The 26,835-nt window shown below is 43.9% G+C and overlaps 1 protein-coding gene across 1 annotated transcript in view; it reads right to left on the reverse strand.

The window, feature by feature from the left end:
* Positions 1-14,873, reverse strand: part of itga5 (integrin, alpha 5 (fibronectin receptor, alpha polypeptide)) — a 31,257-nt gene extending 16,384 nt beyond the window's left edge. Inside the window, exons 1-11 of the mRNA XM_047580780.1 lie at positions 14,410-14,873; positions 6,091-6,221; positions 2,520-2,620; positions 1,917-2,040; positions 1,661-1,722; positions 1,521-1,566; positions 1,311-1,436; positions 1,184-1,228; positions 903-946; positions 624-680; positions 54-106 (exon numbers count right to left, since the gene is read on the reverse strand). Coding sequence (XP_047436736.1) covers positions 54-106; positions 624-680; positions 903-946; positions 1,184-1,228; positions 1,311-1,436; positions 1,521-1,566; positions 1,661-1,722; positions 1,917-2,040; positions 2,520-2,620; positions 6,091-6,221; positions 14,410-14,618 — 998 coding nt within the window. The 5' untranslated portion in view covers positions 14,619-14,873. The remainder of the gene's footprint in view (positions 1-53; positions 107-623; positions 681-902; positions 947-1,183; positions 1,229-1,310; positions 1,437-1,520; positions 1,567-1,660; positions 1,723-1,916; positions 2,041-2,519; positions 2,621-6,090; positions 6,222-14,409) is intronic.
* Positions 14,874-26,835: the final 11,962 nt, after the last annotated feature.

The raw sequence follows: 26,835 nt of genomic DNA on the forward strand, positions 1-26,835 counted from the left end.
AATAAACTGCAAGAGAGAAAGAGTCAGGAGGAAGACGTGAGACCAATACTCACCCATCACTGTTGATATCAGTCGTTGCCACTGCATAGCCGTAATATGCTCCCATCTATGAACAAAGGTGTTTGCAAGATTTTAGCCAGAAAATCCAAAATACTCATAGAACTGCAAACTCAGACCTGCTTTCTTCAACAGATACAGAAAAAAAAAACAATGGCTTGACAGGTTTTACAGTTTGGGTCCAGTGTAGGGCTTTCTGTTCTGTTTTCTGACTGGCAAGTCACAATCTTCTGGCTGAAAAGCGCAGGCGTTGTGGAAGTGGTCCAGATCGCCAGAGAGTATGCAAATTCACTGGTGATTTTATTTATTCAGCTGAGTCAATCATTACTCTTTAAATGAGCTCTGGGATTTTCTTTTCCCAGAACCATTTTGCACAAATTGCCACTGCACTTTCCCCTCAATGGCTGAACTTTGCAGCAAACCACGAAAGAGACCATAATCCAGTAAACAGAACACTGTAAAGGAAATTATTTCTGCTTACACTGACCCAACAAATTAAGAGCTCTCACAAGGACTAGCAATGAAAACAAAGAGGAAGCAGAGCGTGAAGAAGCTTTCAGACTCACCTGCTCACCAGTGTAATTAATCATGGGCGTCAGATCTGAACCGTTCAGAATGGACACCTGCAACGCACATATGGTGGACATCTTTTTATAGGGTCTAATATAAGCAAAGTTTCTAGTAAGGAATTTGCTGTACAAATAATTCCCGCTGTGACAATATCGCCACGACTGTTTTCTTTCTTTTAACTTTCCTGCATCGGGCCCAAGCCTAAAGCCCAGGCCTCCCATTCTAAAGGCACTTAAATTAAAACCAAAATGAGAGTGATGATTAGGCTTACTTACTGAACCATAAAGCATGAGTACTTTAGGAACGCCAGCCACAAAATCTGAGGAGTGAACAGAGAGATGAAGCAAAGATTGAGCAGGGAAAAACATACATATTCAACCCAGCAGGGGGATAACGGGAGTCCAGTATTGATGACATTTCCAGCTCAATAATCATGTAAAATATTGCAGCTAATTTCCGCTCATGTTATTCCAGCTGAATATATATACTGTATATTTGCATTGCTGTATAAATGTCTATCACTGGAGCATGTGTGTAGCCCGTTTTATTGACTTACCTTCAACCTGATCACCACTGAATTCCCCAACAGCCACAGAGTAACCTGTAGAAAACACCAGAGGACATCAGGTTTCATGTATGCATGGATGTGCATTTATCATGAGGTTTTTGTCAGCTTCTCTTACCTTGGTAGCTGTCGTCGTGTTTAACCGGAACCTGTTTGGTCTGGATCTGTCCCTTCACTGCCTGCATGAAGTAGCCTGGATAGTAAGCTCTGATAATGTCTTCCTTGGCTGCAGAGATCACTTGACCTAAAGCAAAAGAAAGACATTAAGGAAATAAACTCAAAGGCATATTTTGAGGGCATTTTATATATATAGATGTTTCTTACATACCTTGCCAGTAGTAGCTGCCTGGGCCTCCCAATACCACTTTGCCATCCTAAAAAGATAACACCTTTGAATTACTACAATGGCAAAAGAAAAGATTAGAACACAAAGGTGAGGTGGTGCACAAACTGGGGCATATTTATTACCTTTGTGAAGTCTGCACTGAATCCTCCCTGACAGTAACCTTGTCCCCCAGGATCACTGAATTCTGGACAAAGAAAATAGTAAACTGGTGCGTCATGAATGACTTAAAGACAAGATTATTCAATATTTGAAACCAACTGGATTCTAGTCATCAACAAATATAATTATATCGTAACAACATTTCTCTTGTTTCCCAGTAGACAGATGCAATATTAACATAGTGTGTTCACGCTAATGGCAGATCTGAAGAGAAGTTACCTGTACGACAGGGAGCATACTCCACAAATTTGGTGAAGTTGTGGGCTGAGAGGTAGCAGGTTCCTGTGGCATCAGAATGTGGAGTATCTTTTTCAGTCCGCCAGGAGTAAAGAGGGGCACAAGCCTGGGGTGCAGTGGAAGTGGAGAGAAATGGGGATTGGTAGGGAGGGGAAAAAAAGGGAGGGAGGAGATGTGTTGATGAACAGGGTGAGCCTTAAGGTGGGAGATGTTTTTCCAGTTGCAACAACACCCTCATGAACTCAGGAGGGGTCTCAAGCGGAGGTCAGCACTACATCTGGAGCAGAGTAACTATGTAACTCAACCCAGGTCACAACCCTGTTCAATCAGACCAAACAACAGGCGGCTAAACTTTGATGTCACAAAACATTGCTTTATGGTATGCTGAGACTGGAGGTGAAAGCTGGACTGGAGTGACAACAATTTAATGGACAGTAGTCTGGAAGACAAATTTTAAACAAAGAGCACGCACATGTTCAGAAACCCTTATCATATCAGTTAAGAACAATGGTGGTGTGCTGTAAAGATTAATCTCTAGTTCTTATGTCCCCAACCCCATATGCATCTCTGGGAGGGTCACCTTACCAGAATCGTGTCACCGTGAGAACGCACAGTGGCTCCAAACCACTGGTGGGACTTGAAGTCAGCCTTGTGTTGTGTGTTATTGAGCAAGACGAAGCGATCTCCTGGAAAAATAAAACACACTGAGTTATAGCAGCACGATAAAACATGCATTCCTTCAGCTGGACCTCAAATATCCTAACTCTGCCTTCCCTCTCTCCCATGCTTTTAGAAACATATGCACAGCTAGCCTCAGGAGTCCAGTTGCATTATTCTTTACATGACTTAACCCCGATGACCCTTTGCTCTGTTTGACCACCTGGCCTGACCTCCCACTTCAACTCTTTTGACAGCAGCAGGTGACATGACAGATGGTCTGAGGAGTCAGGTTTAAACACAGCTTTATTGGAAGGCAGATGTTACATCTGTGCTGCAATAAAGAATGAAATGCAAACAAATTGATTAGGCGAGGAAGTCCCATCAGCGTATCGGGGTACTGGCTGGCATCTGAAAGGGACACGCAGTTCAAGATCAGCCAGGAGATAACCCTTCCTGCAGTAATCGGATACATTCCTGCAAACTTTATTAAACCACAGGCGTGTTGCAAAAGAGCAGAGCAGCGCGGACTGACAGATCCCGCAAGAGATCATGACCTCTGTGGACGTGAGGAAAGAAGGCTGTATGTCAGGCCTTTCTATCCATGCCTGTCCTCCTCTACTCTTTCTTTCCAGTCAGCGAGGGAGCCCGGGGCTGATGGTGAAGGCCTGCTCCGTGTCTTTGTGGAAACAGCGAAGGGGCTGGGGTCCAAGGAAAACATACACACTCTAGCTTGGCGTCCTAGCAGCAACTTCCCAGTCATCTCTTTTAAGGCACACACTTCACTCTCCCTTTCTCCGTTTTCATTTTCAACACTATCTCTATTCATCTTTCTCACCTAAGTCTCCCTGTCTATACGGCCCATTTCTCCTTTTCTTCCAGGAAGTGCTGTCTCCTCTCATCCAGGACGGTAAGCAGAGAGATAATAGCTTTTTTTTAAATAAACCAACAGTATTTCTGCTTAATCTCCATCTCCATCTCCTTTCCTGCTATTTTTCAATGTGGGTCGACAGGAGTCGGCCCTGCCCTACGTGTTCAGAAGGGTGAAAAGAAATGCTTCAGCCACACGGGCAGTAACATGACCGGCACATTAAACAGCTCCTTCTCAGCTTGTTACTTTAGCTAACTTGCTAAGCTGCGTTTTGTTTTTTCTTAAAATTTTCATGACAGGGTAAGGGATTTGTTTGGTTAAGGCAAATGCAAATCCATCAAAAGGAGCAGGGCAGCCACTGTGGTGGTTTGAGTTATGTTACCAAGGCAACCAGGAGTAGCAGCGGAAAAGCCCTGTTGTAATTCATGCAGCACACACAGTATCTATTATCACTTGACTTGTAATATACAAGAGAGCATGCGTCATCGCCCAAGAAGCTCAGCAGAGCTCTCACATGGCAACACTAGTTTTGTGTTATTATAATGGCCGTTTGTTGTCCTCGAGACGACTGAAGGCAGTTGGAATCACATGGAGCACTTTAAAATAGAGATTCACAGGGGAGATAAAGGGAAACCCGGAGACAGGCCACAACAAGATGCCATGTGACCAAAGTCCCCCTGGAATGCCGCTAAGCGGAGTGTGCTGATGGGACATGGTGCCGGGCCCAGTCTCTCCTGGGACCAGCGGAGGAGTGAAGGGGGTGGTCTGGAGTGCGTCCGTGGACTCGTTCACTTTGAACTGTGGGTGAGCTGATAGCCATTAGTGGGGTTAGAGCCTCTCATTGCAAGTCTGCGTGTATTTGTGTGTGTGTCAGTGGGGTAGAAGACAAATGGCCAAATTCACTCATCACATCAGCTTCCCCCTGTGGGAGTACCGACAGCAGGGGAGGAGAGGGGGACAGAGCCTAGAAACAGGGCTCTGGTTTCTAACCCTTTTCCTCCTCCGCCTCCTCCACCCTTCCTCCCATCCTTCCTTCCACCGCTGCCCCTCGGTCCCCTCTTCTCCTCTCAAATCCATAGACGGGCTCTTATCTCCGCAGAAGAGGAAGTGGATGGGAGGGGGTCTCCGGCCACTTTGACCCAATTAGTTAGGCTAATTAAGAGGGTCTGTGGCCTGTGGGTCAGAGCTCAAACGCACCGAGAAAAAGAGAGACCTCTGACACCACTTTGTTTTAAGAATATACTGGGTACGCTGCAGCCTTTTTTTATTGAGCATTCAGCAGGAAAATCCAGGAATGTCTTCCTTTTATTTTGCTCGAGCCTTTACCATCAGGACTGGCAAAGACAGACGGGGATACAGTAAGTGGTTCGCAGCCGTAAATGTCATCCATGTAACAGCTGTTCGTCATAGTCAGATTTGCATGCAGATGTCCGTGCACCGAGTACTACTCCACTGTGCAGCAGTTCTACCATGATCCAGATGTCAGAGCTGGCTCTGGCCTTCAAATCTTCTCTTTCAAAGCCATTTCAAAGTATGAAGGACACTCTCTGACAGCAAAGGGGACTAACCTTTACTGCGAGGCTTCGTTACTTGTGCATGACATCACTCCCTGTGGCCTTTAGCCAGCACCCATGGATGCACAACACATTTTCTGTTGCAAGAAAAACAGTGAAAAAAAAATAGTAGAGCCCAGGGTACCAAGCAACATGTGTCCAATAAAAAAAAAATAAAGGCTTGTGAAACACTCCATTTCTCCATGTTGAGCCAGAGAGCAAAGTTGAGCTTAGATTTTTAGGAGGAAATAAGCCAAGAGATACAGTAACTGTCGATCTAAAATGAGTGGCTTGTACCTGTTGTGTGTGTTTAGCCTAAAAGCTAGTTGTTCTCAGAGTGTTTTCCGCACTTTGCCAAGGCTCCATTGTGCAAAGCAGCCCGATGGGTACTCTGTCAACACACTGAAACTTGAATCCATTCATTCGACAACCTTGCAGACTTCCTCATTTTCTCTTAAAGCACTTTACTTAATTTTGACTAAACTGGAGCCTTTTTGTTGAGAATGGCAGTATGTGAAGTATGTGTTTCATCTGTCATGCAAACAGGATATCTCTTTGTCTGCCCTATTTGTTTATTGGTTGCTTATCTCGCTATGCCTCCTGAGGCAAGGCAACGCAAACACGACCTGAAGGGAGGAAGGAAGGAGAATCCTTCAAAAACCTCCTCAACACCCCATTATTCTTTTCATCCCCAAAGAAAAGACACAAACAGGAAAAAAAGGATCATCCTACGTCCAGGAACCAGCGTATCCAACAACAGTTCAGTGGAGTGGAACAGGGACGCCTGATCCAGAAAGGAAATGCCCCCATGGCTTCAGAAGTGCACAGAGAAGCAACGCGAAGTTCTTTAGAGAGGTCAAAAACACCCTTCAGTTTTGCAGCTTCTCAAAACAACCACATAATAAGACAAGGGGAAGTATTAGTCAGACTGCGACATGAAAACATGCATAGAAACTAATTTGTCTAGCGTTGTTTCCTTAAAATCTGTGAAGTAAGCAATCCGTCAAAAGGTCCCAGGTCTTAGGCCTCCCAATTTATGAGCTCTCTTTGTCTTTGTGGGAATCATAAGACTTACCTTCAGTATCAAATTCGATGCTGTGACAGTCTGATTGGCTGAGGCTCCATGGACAGTAGAACACAGACCCTCCCTCTTTAACGTTGACCTGTCTTGTGTTGGCCTTTGGGGCTCCTATCACCACACTCGCACTGCAAGGGAGAGCAAAAAACTTTGTCAAACTATTGTTCAACAGCTTCTAGCCTGGCCTAGAAAATTAGCCTGCAACCCGAGAGCTTTAAACAAGATGCAGTACCACTTATCCTGTTGTATTCCGACTCAGCAAAACATTTTAACAGGTTGCAGCGCTGTTATTCATAATCCCATGCAATCACTGGAAACTGCTGCTATGACATGTGCGATGTTCACGTTCCCATTCACCAGCACGCACTTAGACGCACGAGGAGAAACACTTGCACACATGGTCCCCTGTGGGCCCGATTCAGCAGGAAAACAAGAGAGTAGACAGGCTAAGTGGAGTCAAACTCTTGTTTCTACAGCTGTGATGCGAAACATCGGTGTCCTTGGAGATGCACTGTACAACTACAGGGAGGGCAGCAGACCGCTTTAACCAAGACAGGAAGAATAGTGAGGTCATAGGTGAGCTCACGGGGTAACGACATGTAGGACAGTGTTTAGAGATTAAGAAAAAGCAGAGAGTAACGATGTAAACAGAGACGGGCAATATTTGGGCAAGGATAAGTTAGGAAGAAATGCACAGTAGATAATGTTCCTTAAGTGGATGGTTTAAGCATTACCTCATTCTGGACCCACTTGACCCAACAAGCATCACAGAGATAGTTGCAGTCATTGATGTGGGTAAAGGAGGCATGGGACCATTGAGAGCAGATGGTCTCTAGGGGGCTTAAAAACAGGAAGAATACACCCTTTCCTGCTTCATATCGTCCAATAGTGCATGAAGGTTTACATCTTGGTTAAACTTAGCAACCTGCCCCAAGGGCAACTACACAGCAGGGTCCAAAGGAAGACGGAAGAGCCAGCATGAGTCAAACGGCAGTTAAACCGTGCAATCTTCCAAGGTCTTGTAATCCGCCATAATTAATCCCACTGAACCTATCTATTACCTCAGATGACAAATTGCAGAAAGTTGTGGGATGGCTTGTGGAAAAAAAAAAAAGCTGGTGTGTTGGTGGTCAGTACAAAGCTTTGAAATATTTTCAGCATCTATGGTTTTGAAAACTGGGAGAGAACAAAGAGAAAGTCACAGAGTTTAATATTACACAGTCTCAGTACCTCAGAAGAGACACGGTACAATGCCAGTTCCAAATGCGGAGCAGAAACTCCTGGTTTGTGTTGAAAGAGGAGAAATGAAACAAACCAGTTCGTCTTGGAAAGGAAGAAACAGTGTCCCCCTTTTATTCCTGACCTCAGATGCAGGAATATCCCAGTGGAGCAACTGAGCTGCACCTGTACACTAATCTAAATCACAGAGAGCGGTTGCTGGCTTGGGAATTTGCACAATGAGACACCTGAAGAGCTCACTCTCGCTTTTGTTAAACTCTCACACCCAAATACAATCTACCTGGGGAAAATATGTTTTAAAAACTGTAAGTATGATTAATTCTAATTCAGGCTGAAACATTTCTGAGCACAAAGCCTCTTAACATATGTAGGCAATAAATGACACCATTGAAGGAACATGTACAATGAGGCCAAGGAAACTGAAAGCCACGGCATCTTTTGTTGAATCAGATTTGAACGCAGTCCAGCAATAGTTGGCCGTGGCAGCTTTTCAAAGGGGAAAAACTACAGGAAATAACAAAACAAGCAGATCATGCTTTAATCAGCAAGTTGGCAGTTGAAGCTAGCTTCACTACCTTACACTGCACATGCAGATGTGCAAACACAGATCCACGCACAAACACAGATTGATTGTAATCGGAACGTTTTGTAAATGAGGAAGAATTAGCATTTAATGGGTCTTATATCTGGGGGAGGATCTCTGTCTAGCTCTAGACGGCGGTTTCCCCACCCTTTCACTTTATCTACTGGCCGTGCGCTGAAAAGGTGCAGCTTTGGTTTCATTAGCATTTAACGAAGCTCTAACTGCAGTCGGCTGAGTGTTACATTACAAATTCCTTTGTAAAAGCCGGACTCTTAGAATTGGTATGTAAAAATATGTAATTGGTCGGAGACGAGGACAGACATGCTTACGAGGTGTGTCCTTGCTACAAAGGCTAAAGTAAGGTCAGACAAAAGACTTGTAGGGTAGTGAAAGCAGAACCATCATAGACGTAGCTCAGTATGCATCTGAATAGCAACGAAAAATCGCTTCTGATCCTCTCAAACCGATTACTCTGCTCAATGAAAAACTCTGGCTACTGGACAATTAAATTATGATGTTTGCTCACTTCTCAGTTTCATGTTGCTATAGATAAACAGCCAGCCTATTTCACAAGAGAGGGATTTGAGCAATGTCCTAGTGGTGGAAGTAAGGGCTGATTAAAAGCATTAGCGGCTTCACCATGTCCCACCAGCTGCCACACAGCAGCCACTAATGATCTCAACCACCCAGCCGACAATTAAGCATTAATTAAACTACTGTAAATGATTTGGGCTGCAAGTGAGGAATGTGTAAACAACAGCCCCACTGTAACCGAGCACTTGGTTTGTCTCATTTGAAGGTCAAGCAATCAGACGGGGGGAAAAAAGTCTCACCACACCATAATTGCTCGACTGCAACCACTATTTTATGTGGGACTGAGAAATGAAGGGTGCTTCAGAGTGCTGGAACTTGCTGATGTGACACTGTTGCGCATGGTCCTGGCTAATACGCTTCATGATGAGGTTACAGAAAGGAGGCAAATTCCTTTGTTACCCCCTTCTGTTCGGTCCGCCATTTTCCCCCATTGCACATTTTTAATTGTCTTCCACCCAGCTGCAAGGCTGATGTCACTTCAACACTATTATAACAGCTTTAAGCTAGAAAGAGGGAAAAATTACAATCACATTCGTCAGCCCTGCAAGTGCTGGCTGCAGCCACCATCTGCTGTCATAAACATGGCTCAGCGAGTGCAAAGGGAAAGGCTGAGGGGGAAAAAAGTGAGACTATCTCAGCAACACCCATGAAAAACATGTATGTAGTTTACACGTCGCTATCAACACGTACTTAAACACTGGAGTGGTTCCATATCAGTAAATTCAGACGCCATGACCTGATCTGAGCCAGAGGCAGCTCTTGACCTTCACCGCTTCAGTGGAGTAATGGTACGTGACAAAATACAACAAACATCTCCCTCCCTGGCTCTTTGAAGAATCCTTTCAGCAACACATTGAAACGATGCCGATTAAACATCACCAGGGATACGGAGCTGGACCGTCAGTTTGCATGTTCAACAAATGAATAACTGCATGACATCATGCTACGGCAATATTGATTTTTTTTGCAAAGCACTAGTGGCCCTTAAGAGTGAGATCAGCTGAATGACTAAAATTAAAAAGCACAAGCAGTATCACTAAATTAAGTGATGACTTAATCTAGACCACATGGAGCCATATGAGTAGTCTCGCGTCTCCTCAGATCCCAAGGCCAGACAGAAGCTGTTTGAGTCCTTACGGCGGCCATATGGACGATCGTCTTTCCACACACGCACCACATACACACGTGTTGTCGGTGCTGCTATCCAGGAGTATGAAGATGATGAGAGTAGCAGTGCCTGCTGGGACGGCATACGCTGACTACAGAGCGTCTACTGTGCTGAGCCGACGGCACTTTTTTTTTTTTTTTTGTTAACAGTCATATGGTACTGGTAAATCACTGCACCAGAAACAAAAGCTCTACAAACGTTAGGCAAGTTATGTGGTTTCTAACATTTTATAGATGTTTCTACATCCCGAGATCCATTTGAAAAGAAGCCACTGAGATCTGAACCTGCGTCAGCCAGTGTTGATAAGATAAACAGTCCAGTCTGTCAAGGATCTGATCCCGTATCCCCGCAGTAACTGCTTCCTCTGTATCCTCTAAAGGATAACAGTGCTGGGCAACAGGTGGCCTGGAAATTAGAAAATCCGCTTTGCTAAGACAGTCAAATAATGCAGTTTATTGTCACACAGGAAAAATGTGTGGACACCCAGACACAATTTGAAATAATACTTTAGGATTTTATGATTTTACGCTACTCTGCAGCTGGGTAGGAGCTACTAGCCTGTTAAGCAGATCAGCAAATTGACACCGATTTGATTAAGCCACCGCTGTTTTTTCTTCCCTTTTCAACAAGCAGCAATTATCTCATATTCTGCCATCCTCACGAGTGCCTTCAGAGCTAATGTGGGAAAACCAGCAGCTGTTTTGTTAAAACCACCAACCTGCCAAGTTATTCCACAAGTGGCAAGTGAGAAATTTGAAACATCCAGCTATCACGGCACAACATCAAAATGACTCGTGGTCTCGTCCATGCATTCTCTCGCAGCAAACTGTCGCCCACCCCCGACCACAATTACAGACCCTCGGTCCCCAGTCACAGCCCCACTGCCCTAAAGTCCTCCTGCAGGGAGTTTAACTGCTGGTGGTTCACACCTCTCCACAAAGGCCACATCAGGGGGTCTGGGGCTCTCACCTCAGGATAGAGAGGCCGTTGTATTAAACGTGGTGACGAGGATGGGGGGTTGCAGCTGTTGGAGCACTTTGCCACCACACACCCCAACCCCTGCTGCACCCACACATACATATACACAAACACACATTCATAGAAAAGAATGGCCATTGGTTACATACTATTTCCATCTCAGACATTAGAACAGATTTGAATGTGGGAGCCAACAGAATTTATTATTATGCACGTGCCGACAATGCTTACACTTACTGCCATATAAAGGATAGCCTTTATCAAATTACCATAGATGGGACTCATTGTGTGACCTGGGGTTAAAACAAACCAGGACTGCTGGCAGTCGAAGATTAAATCTAGCAAAGTATGAGTCAGGACGACCCTGACCGGTGGCCAAACCCATTCCAACGGAGACATGACGTCCTCGAGAAATTCCCCAGCTAATACAGCAAAGGTGACAGGAGACCCTTTTAAATCATCATTACCATCCACACTGACATTTTTTTCCAGCGAAACACACACAAGCTCATTATAAAAAGCATCTTTTAGCAACAGACCAGTAAAGTCTAGAAAGGCACTTTGTTTGAGACAGACTATAGTGTAACCATGCTAAGTATATCCTGACTGACCTTTACAGAAACAGACACCAAGGCCCCAACCCACTAAGTTTACAATCATAGGTGCATATAGCGTCTGACAACGGGAGCATTAAAGCAACTTTTCAGAAGCCCCAATAAATGACGAAAGAATTGAGTCACAGTAAGAGCTCCCACAATTGAAAACAGTAAACAGTTTCTGCCATTAGACAAAGGGCCCCTTTGTCTGCACGCAACAATGAGAACCTGGTAGAGGAAAAGCTTGGCAACTTAAATATACAAGCTGTGCTCCTGCAGTGCAAACACTTACTGGCTTGATTTAGAAACTGGACGATGGAAAGGGACACCAGCGAAAACAATAACAGCAATGAGACTGATCTTACAAGGAGAGAGACCTCGGCGTAGACACAAAGAAAACATTGCAGCTTTACTAGTCAAAAGAGACCCCAGTCCAATGTCAATATTAGTTTGACTGTAACCCTGTTTCACAAGTTAAATTTCTGGACAGTCCCCTAAACCGCCTGGCTAACCTCGGTATGTACTCGTCATGGCCACACCATCTGTAGGCTAATGCACATCAACAGTATATCACCGAAACACATGAACCTGTCTTGTCTGTTCATACACCCCAGGCCAAGTCTGCTATTATTTACAGTCCCTGACCTTTGACCATGTCTATCTGAGAAGGATCCACTCCCTTGTCCCTGCCTGGCACCAGAGAAAGTCAAAGAGGAGTCAGTTGCTGATGTTTCATTTTTAAGTGTTTGACAAGAGAGTCAGCCGTCAGAAGTGCTTGTAGCCTGAGTGGGAGTGCGTGGTGACTAACTTACACGGGCTGCAAAAAGGCTTTGAAAAGTCCATTGTCACTCAACATGGGAAAACATACATACACAACAGGGAACCATATATCCTCTTGCACTTCCTGTGTGCATTTGACAAGAGTTGTCACACACGGTTCACAGACTACATCCTCGGGCAGTCTTCCATGGTGGGCCGCCCACCAGTGTCCACATTTAATTTTATTAAATCAGGCCGAAGGGCACAACAGACCCACATATATAAACCCAATGTCATGGATCAGCTTCAAAGGAGGAGAAAGTAAGCCTTTGTATTTGTCTGCCTGGCAGGGATATGTATGAATGGGAGGAGTATCTTTATCCCTTGTCTCTACATCTACCATTTGTCTTGATTTGCAAATGCTCTACCATAGTCTGAGCAGTGACGAACACATGTTTTTCTAAAAGCAATAGTAATTATTACCGACAAAGCTGGAGCCAGGCTCACGGCAGCTCATCCTGACAAGAAGAATCTTTTCACAGTCCCTACACTGACCTCACAGGGGTGGCAGCTACTCCCCCACTCCTCACATCTCCGAAGAGTGGGAGATGATGATGTGATGGTAAAACAAGCGATAACAGAAACTCATTTAATGTCTCAACTGATGTGCGAACTTCTAAGAATCTGTGGCAGAAAAGTGACAGATGCATGTGGTTTGCAGATAAAGCGATGAGTCAAGACCTTGAATCTGCTCTCGCATACTTTGTTTTGTTTGACATTTGACTCCTGAATACATATCATCAGGAGGAAAATTACAAGGCACTGAGCTGTAGGAAACTGTGCTTTGCACACACAAACAATTGTCTCATCCCAGCCTCCATAAGCAAGGCTGTCTCAGCTGTAGAAAAGTTCAGATTAAGTCATCAGTAAAATGACGTCCGCCGTGTCTTATTCTTAATAAGACGAGGAGAGATGATGAGGAGCGGGGCTAGACAGTGGGGGAAGGTCTAGGCGAAGGATGAATTAAAAACCTCTGCAGAATGACATCAGCATAGGAAGAAGAAAGGCGGGGGATGTGGGAGAGAGAAGACGGGTATATGAACACAAGCTTCACGTCCTAAATCATACCAATCTCCTGAAGCCCCCGCTTCCCAGGCAGAGAAATTGAGACCAATAGCAGAAGGCTTTTAAAGAGACAGCAAGGGCCAGAAAAGAGGGGGGAAATCTTCTCATGTCTGAGTGTCTGCCGCCCAGGGAAGTGGGGAGGAGAAACAGGGAAACTAAAGCTGCTGCTGGCGGCTTACTCGGCACAAAGCCCTTTCTCAAATCCCAGCATGCTGGCTGGTTGAACAGTGGTCTGAGACACTGCTGGTACTCAGCAGACACAGACTCAGCCAGGAAGCCTGATTATGTCTGAGTGAAACCTTGACTGCGGCTACATAACATTTTGTTAATTACTATTAGGATTACAGGGTTGGGAACATGGGTAACAACACAAATGCACATCTGTCAGCAACTAAATTAACCCATGCAGCTACTTTCCTGAATCTGTGCTAATGCAGATACTATATGTTCATAGGACACTCAGAAACCTCCCCACTCCCATTATATTCTCTACAGGCTACTGTGGCATTAGACCTGACCACAGGCACGAATGCATTAGTTTAATATGACTGATGCCAAAAGTTTCTCGGGAAGAATGTGGAGACGGTCGCTGAATGCAGAGTGTCACAGGGATCACATCTCCACTGAGTCAGGAAGCTTCACAACCAGCCGCAGCATTTCAAAGATTTGATTGTTAAAGGCTCAAGCGAGGAGCCCTGGCCAGGCGCAGATTAAAAGGTCATAAAGGAATATGATTTTGTGGCACAATGAGATTATGATGTATGGGGAATGTTTCCAATCTTTGTTTGGGTTCATCACCTTTCATGATGAAAAAAGATACTCTTTTATATTAGAGTTTTGGGATTTGTACTGTGATCCATTTAGAAGACAAATGTTATTTCTTAGATATATTCAGTTAGAGTGAGCCGAGGGCGTATGCGCCGTGCGTAAAGGATGTGCCCAGGGAAGACAGCATATACACAAAACCTCGGCATAATAATATCAGAGACAAAACAACACCCCAGAATCGAAGTGTGTTTGAAATGAGTCTCCTATCGGAAACTTGCGCTGTAACTTTAACGGAGGGGCTGTAGATGTTTGGCCAAAACCTCCAAAACAGTCCAGTGGAAAGTTTGCATGATGCGCGCAATGCATTTGAATACGACTGGCTGTCTGGAAGTGTCGAGATTGCACACAAATGTTCATCACTTTGTTCTGAAGCACAGCCCTTTTTCCATTTGTTAATCAAATAACATTTCGGAAAAGTACATTACTCGCGTAATAAATAAACTCACCTGGCAGAATCAGACAAATAAAAGTCAACAGCGTATCCGAAGTAGCTCCCGTTAGGTCCACTGTAAACAGCTGGGTTCTCCACGTCCAAGTTGAACGCCTCGCAGACAGGCAGGGAAGCCGTGAATAATAGCCCGACAATACAAAGGAATGAGCGGCTGAGAAAGGCAACAGTCCCCAGCGTCTTTGCGCGAAATCGTTCCAAGCCCATTTTTTTTTTTATGAATAAATTAATCCACTAAAGTTTGTTTCGGAAGACGAAAGTTTCCAGTTCTTTTTGGCGTTTTTAGTCCTCAGATGAAGCCTGAAAACAGTGGCTCAATGTGACTAAAACTGCATCCCTGTAAGTCTAACTGGCCAGTATCTCATTAATGCTCCGTCAGCTCCTCTCAACGTCCTCTCCTTCTCTGGGCTTCTCTCTCTGTCCCTCTCTCCAGACCCACGCCTCCTCGGCTCACCTAATCATGACACACGGAGCAGGGAGTTCCCACAACCGTAATAGAGTTTGGAAGAGGAGGAGCCTCCAGTGATTCCCTAAAAAAAAAAAAAATCTGAAGAAGGAACCTCTCCTCCATTAATCTATATATTTACCAGTGTGGTAAAATGTGGTCATCTTTATCACTATCACCAAGATCATTAGCCAAAAGAACAATGGATCGAAAATCCTCCTTTTGACTTTATCTCTTACTTATCCTGACCTTTTGAAGCCAAAGTTGTGACAGCCTGCCGGGTGATGGAAAGGTCAGAGAAACTTCACACTTTTTATTTCTTTTCCTCCTCTTTAGTGTTTTTTTCTTCTTCCACAATCAAGTTTTCAGATGTAAATTTTCACTATAAAGCAGTGATTTTCAGTGTCAAACTAATTATACCTTTATCAGCCACGCCAGCAGCTCAGTGTGTGATCCATATGTATTTCTACCTAATTACAGTGCTGATCTGATTTCGGCATATGATGTCCTCTTGTGAGCTTTCAAGGGGGGTGTGTGGGAAGATTTTATATTCCTGCCTCTGAGTCACACGAGACCGAGGAAAGTGGTTAGGCTGCGAAAAGCAACTACTCACTGCAACGAGACCTTTAATAAACCAATCCAGGCTGACTGGAATTAGTGACTGTTGGTTTAGCTGATTCACTCGAAGCCTCGAGGATTGAACACAGGGGCCAAATTTGGCTGTGTGGCAGTAGCAACATGAACTCTCTGTCAAGTGCTGCTCGTATTTATAACTCTGTCTAAGAGCCCCAACACGCCGGGTAAAATCTAACGGTAGACTGATGGGAGTAATCCAGAGTGTCTGGAGGGGCCAGTTCACAGCTGTCGGGGGCACTTGATGGTTCAAAGCCCTAATCCCGGTGGGGTCTCATTCTGTTTTTAGGTCCTCAAGACGAGACTGGAGATGAATCAGGGGTCAAGGCGTGGTTGATAGAAAGACAGATTACACGTACCCATCAAAATGATTTGCTGTTGAAATTCTCCAGATGAAGTCATGACTTGGTTTTAGGCAATCCCATCGGCTGCCACAAATATACCGTGTGAACTGAAAGGACAGATTTGACACATACAGACAGACTGAAGCCATGACCTCACGAGTTTAGTCAGAGGGGGTAATCAAATACTTTGGAAAAAGATAATACCGGTATCAGCGTTTAGTCACAGTCCTCTGCTTGATTAAACGCCACAGCTCTCATCTTATCTGTCCACCCACAGTAATCTATTTGAAGTATCGGGCTCTTCAAGTTTTCTCAAACCTCTTTCTCTTCACACATGTGTCAGAATGTGTGAATGTGTCAGTGGTAAGGTAACCACACAAGTATACAAAGTATATTTTGTGCCTGAAGCCAGACGGTGTTCTGCTTTCGCTGATCCGTAATTGAGTCTAGCTAAATGAACAGTATTTTCCAATCTCGCCTTTTTTCCGTTGAAAAAAAGGGGGTGTGACTGTAGCCAATGCCTGGGCTTTGACATCATCACTCAGCCGCTATGGCAACAGATCTGAAGTGCAGCAAAACACTTATAGAACATTTCACTCTACACTCCACACAGCTGGCCGGTTATTTTAAATACGAACGTGACACAGTGGCACTTCAACATGTGCTGGCACATATATAAATCTTGTATATGTGTACGTGCAGGCAAACACACACACACTTATACATTGACTCTGTTTCTCTCTGGAAACTGTCCACATTGTTTGAAACTGATAAACTATTATCTGCAGACCACTATGTGACATTCACATCACATTTATACACAGTTGTGCAACAACTGTTTTACTTCTATGTCCTGCAGAAGTTTAGACTTTTGTGGCAGGCAGCTTTGCAGGTGGTGTTACTTTTTAAATTTTGTAAACTTTTGTGAAAATTAAAGTAGTTTATGAACCTAATTTAGCAAATCTACAGTTATCTGCTGCAGACTGTCTTTATTCTCCAATTCTCCGACCAGGCTTCACCGTGCCCTCATCTCATTTTTCTTTGTGGCACAAACAGTGACCTGATACAGATGAGCTCCATGGGGTGGAGGGGTACCCTGATGGTTGCTATTAGGCAACTTTAAAGTCACAGAATAAACAGTAGTTTACCACTTAGGAACAGACAACAAACAACGGCCACAACAGGTAACTTGCACTTTGTGTACACAAGTTTTTTTTTTTTTTTTTTTTTTTTTACTTCTATTTGTTCCTCTAGGCAGTTTGCCTGCTCCTGTCGGATGTATTGGATTTGTGATTCATTTAGTCGCGTATGAAAAGTCTTTTTGAACAAGGAAATTGAGGGTCATGATGGAAAACATGGTTTCTGAACAGAGGGACATACCACTGTGAAAACCCCAACCAAGCCTTTGAGAATAATGGGCTGACATTAAAACCTGCCCTTGATGTCAAAGGCAAGCCAGAGCCCTGCCTTGAGATGCCTTTTAAATGCGCAGAGCGAACCTTCCTCCTTCCTCCTTCCTCCTTCCTCCTTCCTCCTTCCCCTTTCCATGTCTCCTTGCAGTTACTGCAGCAACGCAGTGATACACATCTTACAGACAGGAAATTCCTCCAATGTAAACGCCTTCCTGTTTCACAGACTTACAATTCTTTACTCCGTTAACACTCACACACAAACGCACACCTTATACACATGCACACTCCTATCTGCTTTGCTTTCCTCTCTGCACTCTGTAACATTCCCCATGTGCAGGGAGGAAGGGTGGTGGTGAGGTGTCGCTGATCGGTCCAGCTAGTTGAGACACTGCATGCTGGATGACAGTTTTGTCATGAGGGGGTGGAAGTCCTGAACTGGCCCGCGGAGCTGAGTGGACTGTCCATTGTTTTCAACACAAGCTCTTAGCAACGTAGATGCTGAGTGAATCATGCGATCGTTTTAGACGGAGCCTTACAAGGCAAAGAACCGCCCGCCCTTGTGGATGATCGTTTCCTCTTGCGAGGTTTTATTGTCAGTTGAGGCAAAGCGGGACAACTTGTGTGGGCAGCAAGATGATCCTAACAGTGTCCATTGTTTGGTTGCCTCGTTAAAAACCACCACAAATCGCCTGAAAATGAGCAGTTGTGCTCTTTATGTACATCTGCTAATCAGTGTGAGGGAGCAGGGCAGTAAAGCAGCAGTACGCAAACAGCTGGGAGGGAAACGACCCCTCTCCCAGCCTCATTCTACACTCCATAACACACAGAGAGGTCCTAAACACTAACTCTGACCCGCCTGCATATACGGCAAAGCCCTGTGCTTCATGCATTGTTTAGCGTCTGACCTCCTCTGCTTAAATACACAACTTTTTAATGGGCGGCATAAAATGGTTCACAACCTTTCACTGGAGGTCACTCCAGCGTCCAGGCTGCTGCAAGATGCAGAAGCTACAAAACATCACACGAGGCTCTAAGTCGCTTTCCCATTGAGGAAACTTGTGAACAGGAATGACATTGAATGAGACGCGTGTGCTGCAGACAGTTTTGCATTCAGGTCCCATGTTCGGGGTGTCACGTTTTATTTGGATGGCCTATTTGTCTCTCAGAGTGATGGTGCGCCCCTTGACCCCCTTCCGTGTTTTGCTATTAGAGCAGGCGTGCCGCGGGGCTGCTGCCGGGCCTCGAAGCGGAGGAATGTGGATCTTAAAATGTGTGTATCTGGGGGTACAGCAGGAGTGGGTAGTGAATCAGTGTGATCACTGGATAGCCCAGAGGTATGGTTTCACACACAAAAACACATACATACGCACGCATGCACGCTCACAAAACCATTCACACATTCCCTCCGATTAGCTGCTGTTGCTTTCCCACACCCACACTCTTAGCCAAACATGTTTGACACAGTGCATATGGAAACAGACTCACCCGGCTTCCCAGGACAAAAACACACACTGGGCCTAAGTGCAAATGGTTTCTTCTTATATTCCCAGACGACAACATAAACATGTTCTTTTTTTATGGGTGCCTCAAATTATCTTTGCAAAAGCAGCGCGACATAAAATCAGCCACATTCAAGCACATCTATATTTGCATTGTGACCAAAGAGGGCACACTGCTATAATAAAGGCCTGCAGATACTCTACTACTAATATAGTGACTTGACAAATGTCAGACAATGAGTGACTGATGGCGCCAGCAGTCACAACAACGCTTTCAACAAAAAAAAAAAAAAAAAGAAAGGGGGGGAAGGAAAACACACATTTCAGATACCCACCAGTTACGGAAACATTTCTTGGTGTGACGCATGGGACAACTCACTGAAAGACAAAGCCTCCCCATATGGTCTCCTATGTGTTTGCAACAAGACAGGTGAACAATAGAATATGCCTGCATATACTGCCGTTCCCCACACCAGCATTATGGGAGAAACACATTACCAGTTTCCTGAATGACTCTGGTTAAGGCGTTCAAGTTGTCTCTTCCTTCCTGTAGTAGAATCTCCCACTTATCATTCTGGTGTTTTTTGTCTTTACACAGCTGTGTAACTTCAGAATGCTTATACATCACTACTACTTCATTTTTAAATCATATAGCGACAGGTGTACAGCCCACTGCAGCTCCGCCAATTTTTACAAAGACACAACAGACTCGTGATTAATTTACCCATGATCTTGTTTAAGTGAATTGAATTAGATACATGCTCCTGTATCTGGTCTAGACTGTAGTAACATGACGCGCACCTTCCCAGAACTAGATGTCGGGGCGACGCAGATAGCAACAGCAGTGACTCATCTAAATACGCATTTCCTCATTTACGGCTGCAGTGGCCGGACAAGGACAGAAAATTTGTCTCATATGCCTCCATTTCACCTTCTACACAAATGTCTATTTACTTTGTTGCAGTTGCAGTTTCTATATAAGTAACTGTTAAACATTTATTAGCTCCATTGCCTGAAGTACACAATGAAACCTTTCAAACATTCAAGGACATAAGCATAAATGCCTATAATGGTGTAAGGCATAGGTTTTCAATAGGAGGTCCGCGAGCCCTAGGGGGTCCACGTAGGTACTGCAGGGGGTCGCAAAATCTTTGGTCGATTAGATGTTATTACATTTTTTTTTTTTTAAAACAGTGCCCCATTTCACACAGAGCACCACACTAGACCTGTCCATCCAAGCCTTCTGTACACAGCAGGACCCGCCCTTATTGCAGGTACCGAGAGCCTATTCAGTCCCCAGGTAAAATCCCAGAGGACCCCATCAGCCAACTACTGAGGCCAAAATGGATCGCTTTGTCACTAGAACAAAAAATAGAAATAAAACAAAAAATGGAGATTTGAACCTGTGTATGTTTCAAATATATAATATAATTTGCTGAGTTTAATATAGAACACATATAGTAGACAGGGGGTCCCTGCTTAATATCTTCATCAGTTTCCTTGGCCTGGAAAATGTTGAAGACCCCTGGTTTAAGTCACTGTGTAGATTCATAGCAGAAGTGTGCTAACATTTGCTAATTAGCACAAACCGCACATAGAGCTAGACCGATATAACAACAGGGTCGGTACCACCACCAACACATTAACACATTAATATCATTTGAAATGTTTCAGGTCAGAGCACAATGACAAATTGATTTTTGTAAAATGTCCCACTACTTTTGTGGAGCATCTCACTACACTTGAATCCTGAATCAGGATCTGTGTGCCTGTGACGTGTTTGAAAAAATAACACACCTCCTGAATATCAGTGGCAGTTATCAGCCACAACAGTAGAACATCATTAACACAAAGTAAAGCTGCGGCTGATGGGAATATTAACACCATAAAGCGAATTAATGGACAATTTAAAATATTGATCTGATGACAGAACTATAGGGGAAGTGAAGGGAGCACCAAAGAAGAAAGAAGAAAGTGTCTCATGGAAAACTCAGGGGATCATTCTCTGGGATTCATGATGTGGTTTAAATGTCTGTTTAAAGGTTTTGCCGCTCTGCTCAGTAGTTTAGAACAAAGTAGTGGGTTGACTGTCAGTCCAACATTACCAGCTCTGTGGCTATTCCATTAGCCTGTCGACATTAATTCCTGCTTATCTGTCTCTCACTACTTCCTGATGTATTGTGTGTCATTTCCTGTCCAGACTGCGCTATGCTGGGGCTGATGAACAACACAGTTGGCCGTTAACCGAGGTCTCCGAAGAATGTACCATATTTCAACTGTGTCACCTTCTGTAAACGGTAAAAAAAACAAGGTTTTGGAAGGTGAGTCACAATGCCCATTAAAAAGTCACATCTACCCCCCGACTCCCCTTTATCTGCCCTGCTCCTCCTTATAAGCCAATGTTGACGGTAATGCTGTCCAGACCACGGAGGTGTCATGCACACTTGTGCAGCCTTATATAGAAACCATCAGAGGTTTATGACCGGTGCACTGGTTGTATGAGCTGGTGTGAACACGCAGAGGCTTTTTCTGTCATCTCTCTAATGTACAAGTCACAGCGAGGTTACAACCTACGGTGGTCTGGTGAAGCTGTTCTGTAATGGCTCGGCCCTCCGTCGAGCAGGCACAGGGTGAGGGGTCCTGGGAAATGATTGGCACGGTAAAATCAATTCATGGTGGGGTCCAGACTGACGAGGGATTCAGGGAGCATTTGGCACATAGCACGTCCTCCATTTGGATAGGGTTACATCTCAAACAAACCGAGGCATGCACGCAAGCAAACAGCGCAGAGGGGAAGTGAAGTGTCTTCTCTAATGAAAGGGCACGAGGTCGGCAGTGTTATTATGGTTGAGCTGCAGGTTTTTCCTCCACTTGAAATCTGACTCTTCACTAAAGTGTATGCATTAAATATTCTAGGAAGGCCAGACATCCACCTGCTGGCTGAGTTTATTAGTTTAATCACGCAACGAACATCTAAATATATTTAAAGCATTACATATTTATTTATTTACGCCATGATTGCTTCTAGCAAATTCACTAGAATTGATGCAATAGTATAAAAGTTTTTGAAAAAACAACAGGTATTTTTATTGCCCCAGCATCCAGCTCTGGGACATCTCCATGGAAAATCTTTTTAGAAGGCGTTTTGCCTTTGACCGTCTATAAGACTTGATACTGAATCTGCCACAGCATGTACAAGCCCACTCCTGGCTGTAAGGGGTCCATAACTCAAACAGCCTGCCCAGGAGTAAAAATAACTTTTCCATGCCTTTTGTTTTGCTCGGTAAAGATAGACAGGTTTACCGAAGTCCACATTCAAAGCACAGAGCCAGGTTCTCTTCACCTCTGCATTACCTCTATCAATGGAAATCACACTGATTGCGTGCTCTTAGTAAATGTTACCAGGGACCTGATGATAAGATGTAAGACCAGTGCCATTATGCCACGGCCAAACAATCACAGTCTTCCTGCATTTGTGTTGAGGAATGTCGTGTTTTGGTGTTGCTGATGAATCTCATTCAGTGTTTCTTTAACGTCATATGTTGTTGAGGTAAATGTGTTGATGTCTCTGAGACCATAACAGAATTACCTCTGTCCCTGGGAAAAAAAAACAAAAGAAAAAAAACCTTGACAGCTCATTTATCTTTAATATGGCTTTTATGTGCAATTACATTAAACGCATGGTTGTTATTATAGCATTGACAAAATGCATTTTTTCTGACCACACCGCACAATAGGCACAACGGTTAATGTAATAACAGCTCAGTGCTCAGCAGTAGACCACCTAGGTACAGCAGCAGCATCAGTGTCCTGCCTGTGGGGAAAATGACAAAACATTTACAACTCTTATTTCACTGAAAACTAATTTTCTCAAGTGGGACACCCAGGTAGAAAACAACAGGAAGACATTATCTTGCCTTCAAGGACTTAACTTCTCATAAAACTACCACCAAGAGATGGAAGGTTTGTATCGCACCAGTGAACCACCAATGTTTAGACTTACTTTTGTTGATTTTTTTTTATTTCTAACACCCCCCGAGCAGCTTACATTTTTATGACATTTACTCTATTCTGTGCATAATTTACGACAAATAATTAAACCCCATTAACACAAAGGGAGGATTAGGGACTGTCCATAATAGGTGCAATTAATACTGCATGTAACAAGAGTTCCCGCGCTAAAGGTGTGTCCCTCTTTCATCACGGAAACCATGGGGACATGGCGCTGGAGTTCCCGAGAAGTGCCGCCCACCGCGAGTCTCGTTCTCTGGTTTCCTTTGTGTCCTCAGATCCTCTTCCATCTCCACATTCGACCTGTCGCATCCCGTCCGTTTGATCTCTCATCTAACCATCAGTTTTCCTCAGACCTCGTGAGTTGATAAACTTCTTCGAATCGATCAAGGAATGGTGTTGTTACTGAAGTAGTAGCTTTTATCACTATTTTAAGTAATATTTTTCATTTTGAGGCATCTCCTAAAAGAAACCACAAAGGATCTGGAAATAAATTTCCTCAAGTAAGAGTATAACTGCTAAACTTTTACATGAATCTTCCCATTTCGTTTTCATTCGCTTCTCTTGTGTTTGACTTTTAACGCAAAAGTAGATTTGTTTAAAAAAAAAAAAAATGAAGTAAGAATTTGTTTCATTATAGAGCCTGAATTGCAGACCCAATTTCACACAATAAACCTCAATTTCATTCACTATATCGCTATATTCACCCTGCTGCGGACTGTTTAAAACTAAAAATAACCTAAAAGGATGTTTTTCCTTTCCATAATCCTTCAGGAGTAAACCTCATTGTTCTAAATGCTGATTCATCTCCACAAACCTGAAGACTGCATTTGTCACTCCGAGGGGGAACTGACCATTTATGGTGATACCTATCCAACGCAAAGCCCCCTGAGGACAAACACCAACACCTAATGTTTGTGCTACAATACTGATTCATTCTCCGTAATGAATTCCCTCGGGAGACACTGTGCCGTTGAAGTCTTGTGACTCAGTCCCCCTTCCGACTATAACTCTAAATAAGGCTGTGTACTTCTTCCCTGTGCCGTTTATCAGCGCGTTCAACGTTTACCAGTACTCACTGTCTGTGCTCATGGCTCGACGTGGAGCACAAGCAGGTCAAGAAAGACTGAGCCTCTGTTCTGAGTGGGCTGGATGCCTCACACATGACCATCGTGGAGGTTTTCCAGGCAAAGGAAGAGAGGGATGAGAGAAAATGTGATATAAAGGAGGAGAGGAGTAAGGAGGGTAAAGGGTGGTCCTGGTGGTCTTGAGAAAACATATGATTCACAAAATTTTGAAGATGAATCATCTTGTCTGATTTCACAATGTCCCACACAAATTACACAAGTTCTCTGGTTTTTCCCCCAGTACCCATTTCAAATGAGGTTTGTCTAATAAAAACACACTGTTACAACATGTTCAACTTTTCACATTTTCTTGCTTCATGTTTATCTTCTACCACGCTGCTGGCTTCTTTTCAGGAAGCTGTCAGTGAGTTCAGAGTTGATGCTGGGTGGTTATCTGTGTGTGTGCATGTGGTTGCAGTTAGGTGCTTTATCCATTAAGCCAAATCAATAAGATGTCAAGAATTCTCTCAAATGAACAGCAGGCTCTGTTAGAAAGAATTATCTCAGTGAAGTGTTATGCCGGCTTTCTTCTTATCAGCCAGTAGTTCTTATCCTGTCAGTGAATGGAGAAATCTCAGATACAAATAGGGCTTTAAAGCTCCAGTCTCAGCCTGCCTCCGAGGGCAAATGACGGTTAAAGGTTTGTTATCTACTTAGTACGTTATGTCTTTCTTTTTTGCCTGCTTTCCACCTTCTCCTCCTCCTCCTTTGTCACTCCTCCAGTGGTTCCCTCTGGAGCTGTGCAGTGAAAGCCTTGCTCCTCATACTCCATGCGTCTGGTTTCTATTAGTGATCTGGCACAGGTCTCTGTGTGCATTCTGCTTAGGTACGGGAGCTGTTAAGGCAGAAATTTCCCCTTTACAAGACGGCCCCCATCCTACAGTCTGTCTCACTCATTTTGACTCACGCACTTATAGTATATCGACTGTGCGAGCTCACAGCTGCCCCCAACTGTCCCACCCCTGCAACCAGGGGACACAACACAACTTGGAACATTTGAGTCTCCCACTCCCAACTTTTGTGTGCTTACATGCTGGTTTCCATGAGTAACAAGAGGGTCTGGACTCCTCGAAGAGCTGCTGTAATGGGCGTGTTTGAACAGACTCACCTCAGCTCATCAGAATCTGGCCGAACCACAGTCACCAGGGGCCATTCTTGGAGGGAATACCATGTTGTCTTTGTAATGCCCCCATGTGAACGATAATGACCTCCGCCTGGGTGGAAGGACAGAGAAAAAAGTAGTACTGGTATGATGGGAGGATCAGAGAAAATGCTGGATGAGTCTGTGAGAAGTAAGTAAGTGGTAAAAAAAAATTCATCATCTGGATTTGGAAATAATTACATGGATCTTGTAAGAATCATGGCTGCTGGAGCGGATCTGGAAACAAGTGATTTAGTACAGGAGGCTTGTATCTGTAAACACACACATATATATGTACATTACGGTGTATTACATTACAGTTTGACATTTTTTAAGCATTCCAAAGGTTCAGTTAGTAGGTGTATCTTTTTACAACAAAAATCTGATTTATGCGCTTTAGTCACCATACTGTCGCTTTGTCATGCAAAACCACTGAACACAATACACTTGAAATTCAAGCCCCAGCAACAAAGTAAACTGTAAAATCTGTCGGTAAATGGTCTGCAGTTATATTGCACTTTTCTGCCTTAGTGGTATTTCAAGCGCATTACAGTGCCTCTCAGTGACACACACCAGTGGACACTTAGGCATGTGGAGGAGCCAGGAATTGAACCAACTCTGCCATCAGTGGTTAAATATATTTGAAATGACTCATCATTCTCGTTTTACTGGAATAAATACTAAAAATTCCAATTATGGACATTGAAGACCCGAAAGGTAAATAACCACTTGGATAGTTTGTCCACCAGCATCTTTGGAAACTTAAATTTACCATTGCAAATATCTGAAAAAGCAGATGTGAAAATGAGATGGCCTCCTCCTCACAAAGGGTCTTGCTGACCTGACTGAAGCATGTAAGATATCTATATATTGTATATATTGTAATATAAGCAACACCGACCAAGCATAACATGGTGGCCTTGATCACTTCTGTGGATGTAGGCTTCCTCAAATCCTTCTGTCTCTTATCCCAAACAAACTCAGGACTTCTTGTTCTTCTTTACGCTGAAGATAGATCTTAATGACCATACCTTGGCAGTATGTGTGGGGTCTTTGTCCTGCTGCAGAACAAATTTGGGGCCAATCATATGTCTCCCTGATGGTATTACATGATAGATACTTATCTGTCTGTATATCTCAGCATTGAGGACACCATTAATCCTGACCAGATCCCCAACTCTGTTTGCAGAATTGCAGCCCCAAACTTGCAAGGAACTTCCTCCATGCTTCAAAGTTGCCTGCAGACACTCGTTATTGTACCACTCTCCAGCCCTTCGGTGAACAAACTGCCTTCTGCTACAACCAAATATTTCAAATTTTGGCTCATCAGTCCACAGCACCTGCTGCCATTTTTCTCCCCAGTTCCTATGTTTTTGTGTGTAGTGTGACCTGGCCTTGTTTCCATGTTACAGGAATGGATTTTTGGATGCAACTCTTCTATTAAGACCACTTCTGACCAGATCTCTCTAGTCAGTAGATGGGTGTACCGGGGTCCCACCGGTTTCTGACAGTTCTGAGCTGATGGCACTGCTGGACATCTTCAGATTTCAAAGGGTCATCTGCTGCACTAAGTTTCCTTGGGTGACCACAGCGTCTGTGATCCTACAAAATCCCTGACTTTGTGCAAGTGTACCTATAAGGCTTGTTGGTGGTTTGGAGGCAAAGTGTAGTAACACCAAATATTGATGTGACTTAGATTTTACTGTTGTTCGCTCACTTTGTATTTAGTAAATTGATAAAAATAAACAATCATTATTTATATTTTTGAAAACATTCTTAGTTTACAGCATTTTTTTCCCTCACGCCTGCTTT

This window comes from Mugil cephalus, chromosome 1 (assembly GCF_022458985.1).
Source record: "Mugil cephalus isolate CIBA_MC_2020 chromosome 1, CIBA_Mcephalus_1.1, whole genome shotgun sequence".
NCBI classification, from domain to species: domain Eukaryota; kingdom Metazoa; phylum Chordata; class Actinopteri; order Mugiliformes; family Mugilidae; genus Mugil; species Mugil cephalus.